Source organism: Mesoplodon bidens (assembly GCF_964165515.1).
Source record: "Mesoplodon bidens genome assembly, chromosome: 18".
NCBI lineage: Eukaryota > Metazoa > Chordata > Mammalia > Artiodactyla > Ziphiidae > Mesoplodon > Mesoplodon bidens.
In genome coordinates, this window is record NC_138175.1 from 47606016 (window position 1) to 47621673 (window position 15658).

The 15658-nt window shown below is 52.7% G+C and overlaps 1 protein-coding gene across 4 annotated transcripts; it reads right to left on the bottom strand.

The window, feature by feature from the left end:
• Positions 1–675: 675 nt before the first annotated feature.
• On the bottom strand, positions 676–15236 carry HNRNPL (heterogeneous nuclear ribonucleoprotein L). Of its 4 annotated transcripts, none has more exons than XM_081217402.1 (13): positions 12636–12924; positions 10587–10705; positions 9735–9972; positions 9517–9604; positions 8392–8486; positions 8233–8305; positions 4828–4899; positions 4436–4716; positions 3245–3366; positions 2733–2934; positions 1831–1888; positions 1633–1728; positions 676–901 (listed from the first exon to the last, which is right to left on the bottom strand). In XM_081217402.1, exons 1-13 carry the CDS (start codon positions 12894–12896, stop codon positions 876–878), a joined length of 1731 nt encoding a protein of 576 aa, XP_081073528.1. In that variant the 5' UTR covers positions 12897–12924; the 3' UTR covers positions 676–875. The 4 variants fall into 4 exon arrangements, with proteins under 4 accessions (XP_081073528.1, XP_081073527.1, XP_081073529.1 ...); XM_081217401.1 differs by having other exon boundaries at positions 676–1047; positions 12636–12923; XM_081217403.1 differs by lacking the exon at positions 12636–12924 and adding an exon at positions 15180–15236 and having other exon boundaries at positions 676–1047; positions 4436–4899.
• Between the last annotated feature and the right edge of the window lie 422 nt (positions 15237–15658).

Consider the following 15658-nt stretch of genomic DNA (forward strand, 5'->3'; position numbering starts at 1 on the left):
TTTAATCCAGCAATTCCACTGCTAGGAATTTACCTCCAGATCAGTATCAAGGAAGTTGGATAACATGTGTATAAAGATGCATAGTAGTACTGTTTGCAGCAGCAAATTGGAAATTACCTTCAGAACCAAGTAAATTATGACATATCCACACAAGATACTGTGTAAGACTAAAGATAATGAGGTTGCCCTGCATGTGATGTGAGAACATCTTACAGTACAAAGCATTTTCTGTTAAGACACATAAGCAAATAGGAGAACTTTCCTTATGGAAAAAAAAAAAACTTGTTTTCAAGGGGAGTGGGGAGATGACTTTCACTTTTATCTGAGGATTCATTTTCCAACCTTAAAGGCGGGTAAGTTTACTTTGTAAGATTAAGGCTTTCTTCTTTTTAAAATCTCAATTTAATTTTTTCAACTATTTACTTAAAAAAAAAACAGACTCTTCAACTAGATCCAGCTTGCTTGGGTAGAGCCCATGAAGGATGCCACCAGGTCTCCCAGATTCTCAAGACCCTTTCATCATTTCCCAATCTGCAGCTCTGGCCCACATCACTCGTCAGGGCTGGACCTGCCCCTCTGGAGGGGCCGCAGCTGTGTCCTGGCCGGCCTGCCCCTCTTCAGAAGACTTGAGTGTGAGGGAAGCAGACACACCCCAGAATCCCAGAAAGTGCTACGTTTATTTTCCAAACAATTTTATTGAAATGTGCCAAGAGTACACGGACAGCACAAATGTATGAACAGGAAAAAAAAAAAAAATTACATGTACAATAATTTTTTAAAAGTGAAGGTTAATCTTGGGAGATAGCAGTTCCCCTTCCCCTCCCCCTTTAGACTTCCAGCGTTTCCATTATGGTTAAGCCTCTACTAACCTAGTATTAAAAAAAAAGGAATACAGGAACATCTGCAAAACAAAACAAACAAAAGAAAAAAACAGCATAAAGGAAAGAAATGTTTTCCTGCTCAGATGGGACTCTCCATAGGCACCTAATTAGGAGGCGTGCTGAGCAGTGGAGAAACACAACTTCAGGGTGTAAGGGTATGGCCCATCTGCAAAAGAGAGGACAGAGGTGTAACTGGGCCCCTCTCTGGATGCTCCCCCCACCCAGAGTTCCCCTGGTTTTGCACACATCTCTCATTTTCTGCAATTCAACTGCAAGGGTCAAACTCACTCTTCACTGCCACTTCTGAGACTCAAAAACAAGACTAACACACAAGGCATTTCTCCTTCTCTTCCTTCAATTCCATGGAGGATCCCATTCCCAGTTTTTCAGCTGGCTCACAATAGGCCTGCCTAGGAACTGGGTGGGCAAATTTTACCTGCTGGCTATTACAGCCCCTTTTCCTGGGTACTGAGCCAGCCTCTGATGCACAGAGAACGGCAGCTCCCTGGAGGACAAGCCTGAGCAACTCCCAAGCTGGCAGAGCGGGTGGCAGCAAGCAGCTAAGCTGGCCCTCCCACATGAAACATCAGGCTGCTCTCCTGGCGACCAGGTCCCACCTGCCTGTGTCAGTGACAATAAGGAAATCCCTGGGGCCCTATCTTGATGGCAGGAAGGATGGCTCTGGCCCGAAGCGAGCCAACCCATTAAGCAACAAGGGGGATGCATGACCGCAGGACCCACAGATACTCACTTGGGTTTTTCATCTGATAATGGTTCAGGAAGCCCAGAGTCTCCAGGGCATCACTCTTGGATTCCCACTCCAGCAGCCCAGAGGAGCTGCGTTCACCTGATGGGAAAAACAAAGGTTTGAGGCTGACCTGAGCAGAAGCCAGGGAGCTGCCCATCTACAGTCAAGGAATGGGGGAGGAAGGTGGGGCAGTTTACTCACTTTTGCCTGAGAATACTTTCACAGAAGATGGCCGCTTCACTCCCAGCTCATCGCAGATCTGCAATAGAAACAGAAAACAGACTCAAAGGACTTCCCTGGTGGTCCAGTGGTTAAGACTCCACGCTTCCATTGCAGGGTGCACGGGTCTGATCCCTGGTCAGGGAACTAAGATCCCGCATGCTGCATGGCCAAAACAAAAACAAAGAACAGACAGACTCAGAAACACAAGGAGTGCCACATGGCAGAATTCAAGCACACCACAGCTGAACACTTGGATTTTTCTGGACAAAAGAGTTTCTAAGCTTTTATCACACACTCTAAGGTGTCCCTGTAACCCCCGCAAAGGTTGAGAAACACTGCTCTTAACTATTTTGTTGCCTAAAACCGGGAAACTGCTTTTTAAATTTCCCATCTTCAGCTGTTATTTGGGTGTGTTCTGGCACTAGGTAAATGTTTGCTAAACCGGAATAGCAACACCTCAGGCCACAGTAAGGCCCAAAGTCCAACTCCACAGTCAGACTTCCACCCTTCCCCAAAGCTGCCGAGGTTCCCTCTGACAGCACCATAATGGGACCCTCCCTTCTAATGTCATCTAGGCCCCAGACGGCCTGACAGTGTGGATGTTTCGAGATTGGACTCCAATCACCAGTCCGTCACCCAGACAGGGAGCAATGTTTCAAGGCAAATGAGCAGCCACTCTGACTTGCCAAAAATACAAGCAGCATGGCAAACTCCACTGTTGCTGGAAGTTTGGTGCCATTCTGAGCCTTTCTCGGTCCCTGCTATGTCCCTAGCACCCAACCCAGAGCCCAGCAGAGCAGCTCAATAGATATTCGTTAAAATTCAAAAATGAATGGCCTCCTCAGATGGCTATGCTGAAGGACCAAGTCCACGGCACCCACCTCAAAGAAATTCTCCTCAGTCACCTCCAGAGGGGCATTGAAAAAGTGTAGCACGTTGCTAGGGTGCTGGATGCGGTTCTTGGCTGCCTGCTCTGGAGTGGAGAACCGATTGTTCCTTGACTCACTGAAGTCTTTGTAACTGCAGGACCCGTCTTCTAGCCCGTATGACTGACCGGGCATGATGGCTGGTTGCTTGGAGACACTGTAGGAGGGAAGGGGAGCCCTGTGTCAGACCTCAAGTTGCCCCCCACCTTCTACTGTGGCCTCCTTCCTGTCTGACAGCAGTGTACGCCTCAGAAGGCACTGCTCCACAGCTGAGGAGAGGCCGACACACTTTTGCCCACTGCTTCAGAACCCCTGGGAACACACCTGCATGCCCAACTCCAGCCTGGATAAGCACTTGGTTTCTCTGTGCTCCTCTGACCTCTGTCCAGAGTGGGCCCCACTCCCCCTCCCGTCTCTCCTCCGTCCCTCTCCAACCCTCCCCAAGCCCGAGGAGCCTGGGTACCTACCAGACATTCAGCTTCTGCCCAAACATGAAGTTGTTGTTGAGGTGAGTGATGGCCCGGTCCACAGCATAGCCATCAGCCATCTCCACCATGGCGGCCCCTGGCTTGCTTTTCATGAATTTCACCTTGAGGAGAGCAATCGTATCAGCACCACCGCCCAGCTGTCAGAGACCCTTCTCCTGTCCCTTCCAAGTCAGTTAGGAAGTCAACTCCTGCTCTGGATCGAGGCTTCCATTTCCTCACTTGTGAGGAGTCAGAACACAGGAGCCTGTCTGGCCCACAGCAAGTGCTCAGCCCAAGTTGGGCAGCAAAGACTAGGCAGTCTTTCCCTAAGCTCAGGACCTGATCCCTGAGTAGGTCATTTAACGAAGCACAACAGAAAAGCAAGTATGGTGGGAGAAAAAAAGCAGCTATTTCCATCAACAGACATATATACAGATACTGAGTCATGACTATGTGGGTTATGTTACAAAAACACTAAGAACAGTAGTGTCAGCTCTGAGTCCTGCTTCCACATAAAGGTTAAGTGAACCTGGGCAAGTTATCTGCCCCCCAGGCTTTCAACTCCCCTGCTTGTCTCATCAAGAATTCTTGTGAGAATGAAACAACTTACAACATTTAAAGCACTTTTAACAGTGGTACAAAAAAAACGCTTGACACGTTATTAGCTGCTAATGTTAATGGGCCAGGCCAGGGGCTATAAACTCAAAGGCTTCCAGGACCCAGATGGGTTTGACAGAAGGAACGACCTAGTCTGAGGTGGACAGTCACCAGACAGCCCCAGCCAACTTCTCCCAGGCAAGGCAGTAAGGCTCAGTGTTGCCATATCATCTGAAGTGTTCCATAGAAGATCCTTACATAATGATCTTTAACTGTGATGGGTAAATTTATACACCGTAATATTTATGTAATATTAAGTACTAACACTTTCATGTGATAAAGTCTTTTTTTTTTTAAATAACACTGAAAATTTAAAAAAATTAAAAATAAAAAAATAAACCACCCACATAGCATGAGGACCAAATAAAATCCATCTGCAGCGTCACCTGATTAAATTAGTTACCCTCTCTGGACCTGCTTGCTCCTAAAGAGGCTCCTTCCCCATTCTTTGCTCACTGGGGGGGCCAAAAGGTCGGGGCCTCCCCTGGGGCTGCCAGGTCTATAAGGAAAGCAGTGGACCTAGTGGAAGCTCACCTTCTCCACATTGCCATACAAGCAGAAGACATTGAAGACCCGGTCACAGTTCATCTTAGACTGATCCAAGCCATAGACCATGAGCACAGGGCTGTCGGCGTGGGGGCCATACTCGGGTGGTGGGGGAGGGGGTGGGGGGTGCCCATACTGGGGGCCGTAGCGACTTGGGCCCCGGCGGTGACCCCCCACTGGTGGGCCCATCCTTCTCCCTTCGTAGTGAGGTGGGGGGGGCCCGTAGCCCTCATCATGGTAATGGCTGTGGTACCCACCGTGGGGCCCTCCTGGGGGGTGGGAAGGAAAGAGAGGGAGGACGGGTGAGAATTTGTGCGGCGGGCGGCGGGCAGGGGCACATGAGCCACGGGAGTCCACGGAGGGGAACCCCCTGCCCTCACCATATTCTGCGGGGTGATCTCCCAGGAGAGGGGGCTGCCTCTGGCGTTTGTTAGGGTTGCTGCCAGGGTCACCTGCAGACAGAGAGAACAGTTAGAATCTAACTTGGAAAAAGAGGTATTTCTCTCCCTCCTGACTACAGAGGCTGATCTCAGCGTCCCTCAGCTCCTGAGGGCCTGGGCAGTGGCCTTTCCTTCCTCACAAGGGTTACTGGGGCTTCCTTCCTGTGGCCGGGCCCAGGGTGGGCATGAAGCCCAAGCCTCAAGGGTGGAGCCCACTGTCCCTCCCGCCGCCCACTCCAAGCAGGCTGCTTTCCTTCATCCGTGAAGGATGAAGACAGGTTCCGGGCCTCTCACCTTCCCGAGCTCCCTCGGGAAGCTCCCGAGCTTCCCCTCTGGGGAAGTTGCAGCCACTATGGAAGCTGATATGGGGGCTGGGAACAGATTTCTAAAATAACTCCCAATGAAGGGAGAGGAGTTAAGAGCCAGAAAATAACACAGGGAAGGGTAGAAAAATAGAATTGGGCCCACAAAGCCCCAAGGGTCTAAGAGTGCTAGGGCCCACTCTCTAGAGAGAAGACTTTCTCAATCTTGGTACCAGTCACCCTCCCCTCTAGTCACATCCACCCCAAGAAGAGGGACTGTAGGAAAGGACAAACAGGGCGACATCAACATCAGTTCAAATGAGCAGTCATGTACAAGGCATCAACAGTCTCAGACAATGGCGCAGTTCCACCCCGCCCCAACCCCAGCTGCAGTTCATAATCGCTACCGTTAACTTAGCACTTGAGTGGCACTGTGCTAAGTACTTTACAAACAGACATCACCGTTTCTTAAATTCCTCACAACAACCCTATGAGGTAGGTACTATTTTAGCCCCGTTTTACAGATAAGGAAAATGAGCACTTAACTTTTAACTGAGCAGTTATAATACAATTTGGCCCAAGGTCACAAAGCAAGTTAGTGGCCAAGCTGGGACTTGAACCCAGGCCTGGTTGACTCCAAAAACCCAGGGCTCGGGACCACTGCCCTTTCCTGCCACCCGGCCTGGGTTTTGTTTTCCAACAGTCATTTCAAAGATGGAAAAGGGCTACTTACAGCAGAAGTACAGAGTACAATGTCCATTTGTCACAAAAAACAAATCTGTATTTTCTCTTACCATTGGACGCTTCAACAGTGAGTTAGCACAGTTCTGAAAGATGGCGTCCCATCAAACATACACTGCGACCCTGCATCACATGGTTTTACAGTCATAAATACAAGTTACGGTACACATCCGATACAACTTTTTAAGAATTGTTTTAAAAGTCAATGTTTTGATTAAGTCAAAAATGGCTCACAGATGTTCTGTCCTCAGAAGATATCAGAAAAGTGGAAAATAAAGGTGTATGAAGTGGATAGTGTCCCTCCATGTTGTCACCTCCTCACATTGTGTGCTGCAGTGCGGTGCTTCTGGCTGTGTAGCATTCCGTGTGCGTGTCTCCTGGTTATGAGGTGTGCCAGTGGCCCCACTATGCCCGCGCTTTTGGCCTTGGGAGCACTCCCAGTTACCCGCCAGCAGGTAACTGTGTACCTCTGAGCTGTTTGGCTGTTTGGTTTTAGGTCTGTTTTGGTTTTTTTGATTTTTTGCTGCTGTTGTGGTTTAAGTTTTTGGTTTTTTTTTGGTTTCTGATCTCCAGTTGGTGCAGATTATGTTGGCAGCCGATGACTGCAGAAAAAATAAAAATATCAAAACAGAAAAAAAAAAAAAGAAGGCCCTCCCCAAACCAAAGGACTTAAAAAACGAAAAACAAAAAAAACCAAACCCACATGGCGAGGAATGGAGAGGATCCTATTGTCTTGGAGGCCCATGGAATCTACTTCAGTCTATGAAACGTTCTCCGAAAAGAGCGCCGCTGGCTGGCTGGGAGAGCTCTGTTCTCTGTGTTTCCTACTTCTGTGTACATTTTCGGGTTCAAGTTTGCTTGGATTTTGACATTTTTTTAATGTTTAGTAAAAAAGCAGTGTCTGCTGCCATGTTGCGTCTCTTTCTTTGTCTCTGTCTGCCTCTGTGCTTGTAGCTGTTCCTTGGAGCGCGGTGTGGTGTTCTTGATGTAGTGAGCTCAAGTCTGCGGCTGTTTCTGGGGACGTGGTGGAGGCTGCGTGTTCTGTTCTCTCCAGGAAGAGCTAGTGGTTTCTACCCTGTGTGTTGGTGAGCAATGTGCAGAGGCAGAGCCGCTGAAGTCTGGTTCCCAAGGGGGTGGCGAAGCACCTCCCTCACTCCAGGTCACCTCAACAGCTCTCGTTTTTGACCCCCAGCCTGGGGGCGGCCAAAGCTGAGAGGCATCAAAACCAATGCACAGCCAGCCCCTGCCACTAGCCCCTGCCGGTCTGCACATCTTCTATTTATGTTCCTTGGAGAAGAAATGGTTGGTTGCCGTGTTTCTGTTAGCAGTCATGTAATGCCATTGCCCGCTCTGGTACATTCACTCGGTCACCAATTTGTCTCTGACCTCTGGAGGGGGCAGCGAGCCCCACAGCGCCCATTGTGAGGGTCCTGGGGAAGAGTCTAGCCCACCCGGCCCACGGCTTCCCAGCTGCAAGGGCGAACAAGACAGGCCTGCCTAGGAATGGGGGCCTCTGGCCTCCCAGGGCCTGTGAGATGTCAGCAACCAGCCACCTCCCTCAGCCCATGGCCTAGTCCGACGTATCAGACCAAGACAGAAACAGAGATGGATGGTCTTGCTGAGGGGGCGCCGCTGTTTTTCAAAGGCAATGCTCCACCTCTCCCTCCTATCCAAGGCAAACCATTCTTGACAGATTCTAGGAAGGGGGTTGTCCATTTGGGCCCCCTGCAGAGATGTTGCATTCCCTCTACAAGTGAGGTGAGGCGTGTCCGCCCTGCTCCAATCCAGGGTGTCTCACCTCCACAAGGTCAACTTGCTCAAAGGCTCTGCTGCAAGGGCCTGGGAGCCCTCGTCACATCCCCAATCTGTCCCCCCAGAAGCAGACCCTGTCAAGAGTGGAGAGCAAGAGGACCATTCCTGGCCCAGTGAGAATGGGGTCAGTGACCCTCAGCAGGCTCCTAGAAGAAAAGCAGCAGAATCCGTTTGGGAGCTGCTACTGGTTTGTAAGCCATTGCCGTGGCCTGTGCTCAGTGAGGCCCTGCTCCCCACCCCACCCAGGCCTCTGCCTTGACCCTGCATCCTCTGCTGCATCAAAGGGCCACAAGCAGCAGCTAGGACCTACAGAGGCCCCTCATTCACCCCCTCCCACTGGAGTGTATCTTCCAAGAGCTGACCCCCAAGGCCCTCCCATGTCCACAGGAGCCCAATGGCATTACATAACCCTGAGTCCAGGTCTATGAAGTGCGCTAGTCAAGTGAAGGCAAGGCGGGTATGTTTAAAACAAAGCTGCCGTCAGGATTACCTTGTCCACTGAGGTTGGGGTTGGTGTAGTCCCAAGTATCCTGATCATTCTTGAACACATTTAAGCGTGTAGGCTGCAGGGACAATAAAAAGCTTGAGGTCAGCCAGGCTCCGGGCTCACCTAGGAAGCTGACAAGGGGCAGCCATTTCCCAGACCTACCTTCGCATACTCAATCTTCAGAGTGCAACAGCCTGAGTAGATGTCAGCCCCATTGAGTGAGGCCTTGGCCCGCTGGGCACTCTGCACAGAGTCAAATGTGAGTAGAGTTAAGGGAAAGTCCCATCCCAAGAGCTCTCTGAGAAGAGCTTCAAGTTGCGCCAGAGAAGGATGAGAACAAGTAGCACCCCAAAGACTGCTCCAAGCGGGCTTCGGGGTTAGTTCACTGCCCACAGCCACCAGCCACTTGTACAGACACAGCTGGAGTGTGGCCCCAAATGCGCAGACACGGCCAGAGCTCCTCTGAGACCTGTACTCCCCCGTCCTGCCCCACAGCAACAACCTTCTCTGCCAGCATCACAGGCCAAGCCACCTTCTTCTTCAGCCTCATCCTCCCCCTCTGCTTCTACACGCCCTAAGCCTGAACAATCTCTGAAACGTTAACCAGATTATACTCCTGCCCTGAAAACCCATCAGTGACTTCCCGCCACTGCACCGACCCAAGCTTGACCCCACTGCCTGGGATGCCGTAACTTCTTCCAATGTCCTAAGGAACCCTCTCCCCCTCATCAGCTACTCTTCAGTTGTCAGGTTGTTCGCCTTCTCCAACACTAAGCTCCTGCCCACCTGAGGACCTCTGCAGATGTGGTGTCCTCAGCCTGAGTATCAGTTCCTACCTCTACATGGAAATAAGGAGAGCACCTCTTCAGAGACCTTCCCAGAACCCCTGTGAATTCTTTCCTCTTGCATCTCATGGCACACTCTTCTTTCCCTTCACACTTTAAACCTCGTACTTTCACACTACACAACGCTTGAACACGTGTGCGTGTGTTTTAGCGGCACCGACTCTCTGTGCAGTTGAAAACCCATGTATTTAACCAACCACAGATGGCATAATACTGTAGTATACATTTAGTGAGTGAGATTCACCTTAAGGTGGACCCCCAGAGTTCAAATCTGTGCTGTTCAAGGGCCTATTTAGGTGTGATTGTTTATTAACCAGCCCTTCCATGAGACCATGGGCTCTATGAAGGCATCTGGCACATGGCAGGCGTTCAGGAGACACGTGCTGGTTGAAAAGATGGATTCCTACCAAGCCCTGTGAGCTCCCATTTCCCAGCAAAGGATATTCCACCATAGCCTGGACTCCATTCTTCCGGAAAATGACAATTCTCTGGACAGGACCACAAGGGTTACAGATAGTATAAAGAACATCCTGTAAAAACCAAACACAGGCAAGATGAAGGGACACTGGCAGGTCAGTCTGGCTCATGGGAGAAGACAGGGAAAAAAGGCAGGAGGTAGATTCCATAGGAGAACCTAAACGAATAACCACTGGCACGCACCGTGGTAATCGAATAGATGGGGTTCAGGATGGTAAAGAGAAGCACACTGTTGACGCTCCTGGAGTCATCCGAGTCCCCAGGGCGGGAGATTTTCTGGCTGGTAGAGTAATTGACAAAAGCTGGGTGGCCCGCAATGTAGATCTGGTTGTCGGCTGCGTAGTTCACGGCGTTGCAAGCCCCCAACACATCTTCAAATTCCACCAACGCTTGTCTCTTTTTAGGCATCACCACCACATAACTGGTAAAGAGAACACAAGTTGCAATCCTCTCAGGGGGATGGAGACAAGAGTCAGAGGACAGCCTCAGTTATCTGCGATCCGACTCCTCCCTGGCCTCTGGACTCCTCTGTGCCAGTCATGGTTTCTTGACCTGAACATCCCTTGCCGTAAGTGGCACGACAAGCAAAAGAGGTGTGTGTGGCTTTGGCATCAGCTTCTCTGGGAAGCCTTCCTTCCCAAGCCCTCACCTGATTGAGTCAGATGCCTCCCACAGACAGCTGAGTTTCCCCTATCACAGTGTTGACCACTCTGGGTAGGCAACTGTCTGGGAGGAATCAAGACAGTGGTGTTCACCACTCTATTCCCATTACTCACCATGTGCCAAAATTACAAGGCAGAGAAAGAGGAAAAAAGGAATGAGAAAAAAAAAAAAAGGAAGGAGGAAGACACAGAACTTGCTGTAACTTATCCAAGGGAAAATGGCTAACCCCAGGAGTAATGGAGCCCCAGAACCTAGCTGAAGGAACGTGGACCAAAATGGCCAAGTTACTTCTAACCAGAAACCCAGTTACACTCAGGACACCAAGGAGTTAACTCATCTGAATACCCAACCCCTGGCCTCTGAGCTGAGTACCTGATGGGTCCAAACTCCTGCAAGGCCTCCACAAGGTCAGCTTCCACCACGCCGTCAATCAGGCCCCTGATGTGGACAACTGGGGAGGCGGGGGTTTTGTGCGGGTCATCGTAGTTCTCCTGAGAAAGGAAGCAAAAACAAGACTTCACTTTCTGTTGTACAAGACAGTAGATTACTGGCGTCTGTGCCACTGTGGACTCAGACAGATAAAACATTCGAGTGTGTCACCCAGAAAAGACATACAGGGCAGGCAACTAGGGGCAGCAATTCAACCAATCACCCCAAAAGGATTCTGGGCCAGCGGAACAGAAGGCCTGAGTGTATGGCCACATGCCTAATGGCTCTTACTGTAGTTTCTGAGGAAGGCAAAATGGAGGACCAGACAAGTCCCAAGTCCCATCTTACAGTCTTCCCAGCACCAGTCTCTTCCCACTGGTCAAAGAAATGTGGGAAAAGAGAGGCTTGGAAAGGGGACTCAATTTTCTGCTGCATTCACCCAAGTTTTTCTGCCCCTCCCCTAGTGGAGGAACCTACCATCACCACACAGCCAAGCACTGCTGTTCCCCACCACTCATCCCCAGGTCCAGCAGGTGCCTCAGACACTGGCATCCAGGCCAGTCTTGACTCTGCCTCTAGTCTTTACTCTCTTACCAAAATCTGTATTGGAAAATACTACCTAGGTCAGACTAACAAAAGAGAGAGTGAAGTCTTTCAAAAGAAGAGAAGATCCAACCTGTACCACTAAAAATCAAGACAGTTCCCTTCCCAGGGGAAGTATCTTTCCACCCACAGACAAAAGTGTCTGGGAATCAATAAAGAGCAAAGTAACTTTCTCCACCTCTCCTGGGCTCTGGGCCCAGCCTCCAATGTGAGAACCACCAAGCAGAAGCCCATGTAACATGGGCAGAATTGGATTCTATTTCAGGAATGAACCACACAAACCACAGGAGCCACACCCGCCTGATGGTTACCAGCTCAGTGATTTGGAGTTCCACGGCCCTAAATTCTAATCCCTGCCCCTCCTCAGACTAGCTACAAGACCTAAAGGAATTTACCTCGCCTCTCTAAAAGGGGAATAGTAAGCCCATCTCTTACCTCATAGAGGAGTGTTAAGAATTCAATTAAGACACCTTTCGAATGCGTGCAACAAGACCTGGCACGGTTTAAATGCTAGTAAATCATGGCTACAGAGCGCCGCTAAACCGTGGAAAACTCTGCAAATGGCTGAACGAGACAGGGCTTCAGGAACTTCCAAGGAGGAGGGAATGGGCTCCAAGCCAGGAGTAACAATTGGTTGTCTTTTCCGAGCAGGAGACGGAAGAGGCTGAATCCCTTACAAAGTGCCCACCCCTCAGGGAACATTTCGGTTCATCAAACCTACGGCATCCAGTTAACCCTCAGAAAATGTAAGCGAACTTGTGATAACTCGAAAGCTTGGTTCAACTTCCAAACGGCTAAAAAGACCTCTCACAACGCTTTCTTCCGGTTTTTAATGCCCACAAAAATGAGGCAGATATTCTGGTCTGGGGGAATATCCTCAAAGAAATCAATTTCTGTACTGAGACAAACCATGACGCTACAAAGATCAAACAGCGATCAGGCAGATACCCCACTCAGGCACGGAAAAGACTACCGCCCACTCGTTCCCCGCTCACGTGGTGCCCCTCCCCCCCCCAACCGCCCACAAGGCCCGGGCAAGAGAAGTGCGCCTGCGCATGAGGCCAGAAAAGAAAATGATAAAGAAAAAATCGGCCCGACCGCGTGCCCGGCCCCCACAAGCCAGCCCGCGGCGCCTGCGCACTGCGCCACCTGCACCGCGAGCAGTTTCCTCCGCCCCCCACACCCCGCTCTGTAGAGCGCGCACGCGCAAGCGCCTGTCCTCGGGCAAACCCCGCCGTTTGCCCAACGCCTGCCCCTCCCCCACCCCGTCCACGGCGCGAGGGCCTGGGCGCGTGCGCAGAGCCCCCCCTCCCCAAAATAAATGCCCTCAACGTGAGAATTTTCCCCTCCCTTCCCGGCCGTCTCCGGCGCTTAGGGCCCTGGCCTCACCCCGCCGCCACCGCCCGCCGCCCCGGCTCCTCCACCGCCGCCGCCGCCTCCATGCTGGTCGCCAGCGTTGTCAGTCTTGAGCCGTTTAGGGGCCCGGCCGCCCTCACTGCCGCCGCCGTAGTAGCGGCCACCGCCGCCTCCGCCGCCCGCCGCCGCCATCTTCACCATCGCTCCGGACCGCCTCCGCTGCTCGTCCGGCTGCTGCCTCTGCTCCAGCCTCCGACGCCGCTTCTCCGCCCGGGGCAGCAGCCTCCGCGACATGGCGGCCCAGAACCCGCCTCCCCCCGCCTCTCATTGGGGGAGGGACACGCCCGTCACCCGCCTCCCCCACCCGATAGGGGGAGCCACTGGTCCCGCCGCTGGGGGAGGGGAAGCCTCCATACGCCTTGCGCACCTATTGGATAAAGCCCACGCCGTTCTGCAGGAGTGCCCGCCCTTGTTTGTCTGGGACACTCCTTATAGGCGATCGCTTTCTGCCAGTCATTTCTCCGACCCCGCCGCCTTAAAATAAACTCCAACTTGATTGGTCAGATTTCTGACACTGCCTGGCCTCGTTAGGAGCACCTGATAGGAGCGGCGCTCACCACTCTCCCCAAAAGCCCCGCCTCCTTCCCACTTTCATTGGTCTTCTCGCTAATCCATCAAACCGAAAGCCCTTAGTCTTCCGTCACAGCAACTACCTTCCCGCGCCTCTCCGCAAGGAACCAAGGAGGCCCCTCCCTTTTGCCTCTCTCCACTGGCTACTGCAGGTGTCCATCTTCTGCAAGACGCCCGATTAGTCAGTTGAGAGTGGAAAGAGTCCTCTCACCAGACGGTAGGACCACTGGTGGCCCCTGATTGGGTGAAAAAGGAGAGCCCATCCCTGACCCGTAGGCGCTCTTTGGCGCAGTCTAGGAAAGGATCGGAGGAGAGGACGCATGCGCGAATCGCTCTCAGGCGCCGCTGGAGGCGGGGCGACCCTCTAAAGGAGGGAAGGCCTGAAGTACCCTGAGTCTTTATTTACCGCTGTAAGCAGCCCCGCAAGGGCAAACTAAGTTAGAAGGGCAACTGCCAGTGCAGCTCTGTCCCCATCACTGTATTCTATTCCTCTCCATCTCTAACCTTCACAACGCCAGAGAAAAATTTTTTGAACCCAATCTGACCCCTTCCTTCAGTATAAAACCATTTGCTGTTGCCGACTATCTTATGACCCAGTCCAGCTACCACTAAATTCAACCACAAATAACTCCTTTCAGTTTGCAGAAAGGGCAGGATCTTTCGCGCACCTCTGGATCTTTGGCCCGAGCAGGCCCTTCCACCTGGAAAACTTTCTCCGCTATCCCTCCTGCCAGAGCTAAAGAATAAAATTCTCTTGTTCGTGCTCTGCTCACTCTGAGAAGCGTTCCTTGTCCCTACCAGCCCAGACCCTCGGCTTCCCCCATAATAACGCCTGATCGCTCAGGCCAATGGTTCTCACGCGACAGCCCTTACTACTCTGGGTCGTCACAGTTTGGTGGCTGTCTTTTTCCGTAGCATGTAAGTGCTTGTGTGAGCAAGGGAGCAGTGGTCTCTGCCTCGGCCTTAGTGAAGCTGGCCACCCTACCAAGCTCCAGGTACAGCACCCGGTACAGTGCCAGCACTCTGCAAAGGCGAGTAGTTAAGAGTATTCTAAGCGTCTGGCGGGCCTTGTTTCCTCCGAGGCAGGTAGGGCCACCCCGCAGAGAACACCTTCCCAAGTCTCTAGGGTGCAACGACGCCCAACAGCCGGAACCTGGGGGCGGGGCTGGGGCGCTGACCTAGGATCCCGCCCTAAGGGCTTTAACGTTATGGGGCTGCCTGCTGGGGGGGGGAGGGGGAGGGGGGAGGGGAAGAGGAGGAGGGGACGCTGCTCTTAGCGAGGAGACAGACGTGGGAAATGCGGGGACGCCCCCGAAAGATGCTCTGGAACCTTTCCACTCGGGTGAAAGGGGGTTCCCGAAATAGGGGTACTAGTGGAAACTAAGTTTGAAATGGGGTCTGTGGCACTAAGAGAGTGGGACCTTCCTGGTAGGTCCGCGGGTTTGAGGAGATACGAAAGTTGGGGTGGGCTGGTGGAGATGTAAATCAGCTCCCAGTCACCCCGAAAAGATCCGAAAGAGCCGGCCGAACGGAGATGGGAGACGGCGCAGCGCCTCCAACACGTGATCAGTGCGACGGAATTAAGGCGGTGCGGCTCCGACTGAAGGGCGGGGTCGCGAGGTCCAGACGTCAGAGGAATGCGGTGGGGGGAGGGGGAGAGAGGGGCCCCTCCCCTCCCCGCCCCCGCGCCGGGCCCGGACGCCCCTCGCGCCGGCGCGCGCCGACGGGACGCGACGGAACCGTCCCACGCGCGGCAAGTTCCAGGCAGCTCGGCCGCCCGAGCGCGCCCACGGCTCGCGACCGGGCTGCCGCGTTATCTGCACACCCGCGCTCCCGGCCTCCGCCCCTCCCCCACCCCTTGCACACGGGCCGCGGTCGCGGGCCCCGGGCGGCGCCTCCCTGGGATCCCCCCTCACTCCTCCCTGACCCCTCGCCCCCAGCCCCTACCAGTTCGGCGGCGAGCCTGGCCGGCCGTCCGAGATCGAAAAGAGAGCAGACACTGGGAAGTTTTGGGGGAGGGAGGGGCGGGACTTAAAGGGACCACGACCTCTTTCCAGCCCGGGGGAAAAAAATGGGGAGGTAGAGGGGGGAGATCGAGAGTTGCTCTGCGGTTGAATGGAGGAAACAACGCAAAAAAGGAACGGGAAGACTCCGCGTCCCTTTTCCCCAAACATCCCCAGCCCCTCAATACCCGCCCCCCATCCCTCACAGAAAGTCGCACAGTTGTTTGGGAATCACGCCTCATTCCTCCTGGTCAGCCAAGTGTTCTGTTGGTTGAGGTAAATGTTGGGGTGCACATCGTACAGACGGGGAAATGGGCTCAGGGGACGCTAGCGACCTACCCGGGATCCCACCGATTGTAAGTGGCATATAGCAGGATTTGTCTGCCACCAAAGACACATAACCAGTGCACTGCAGTGCCTGTT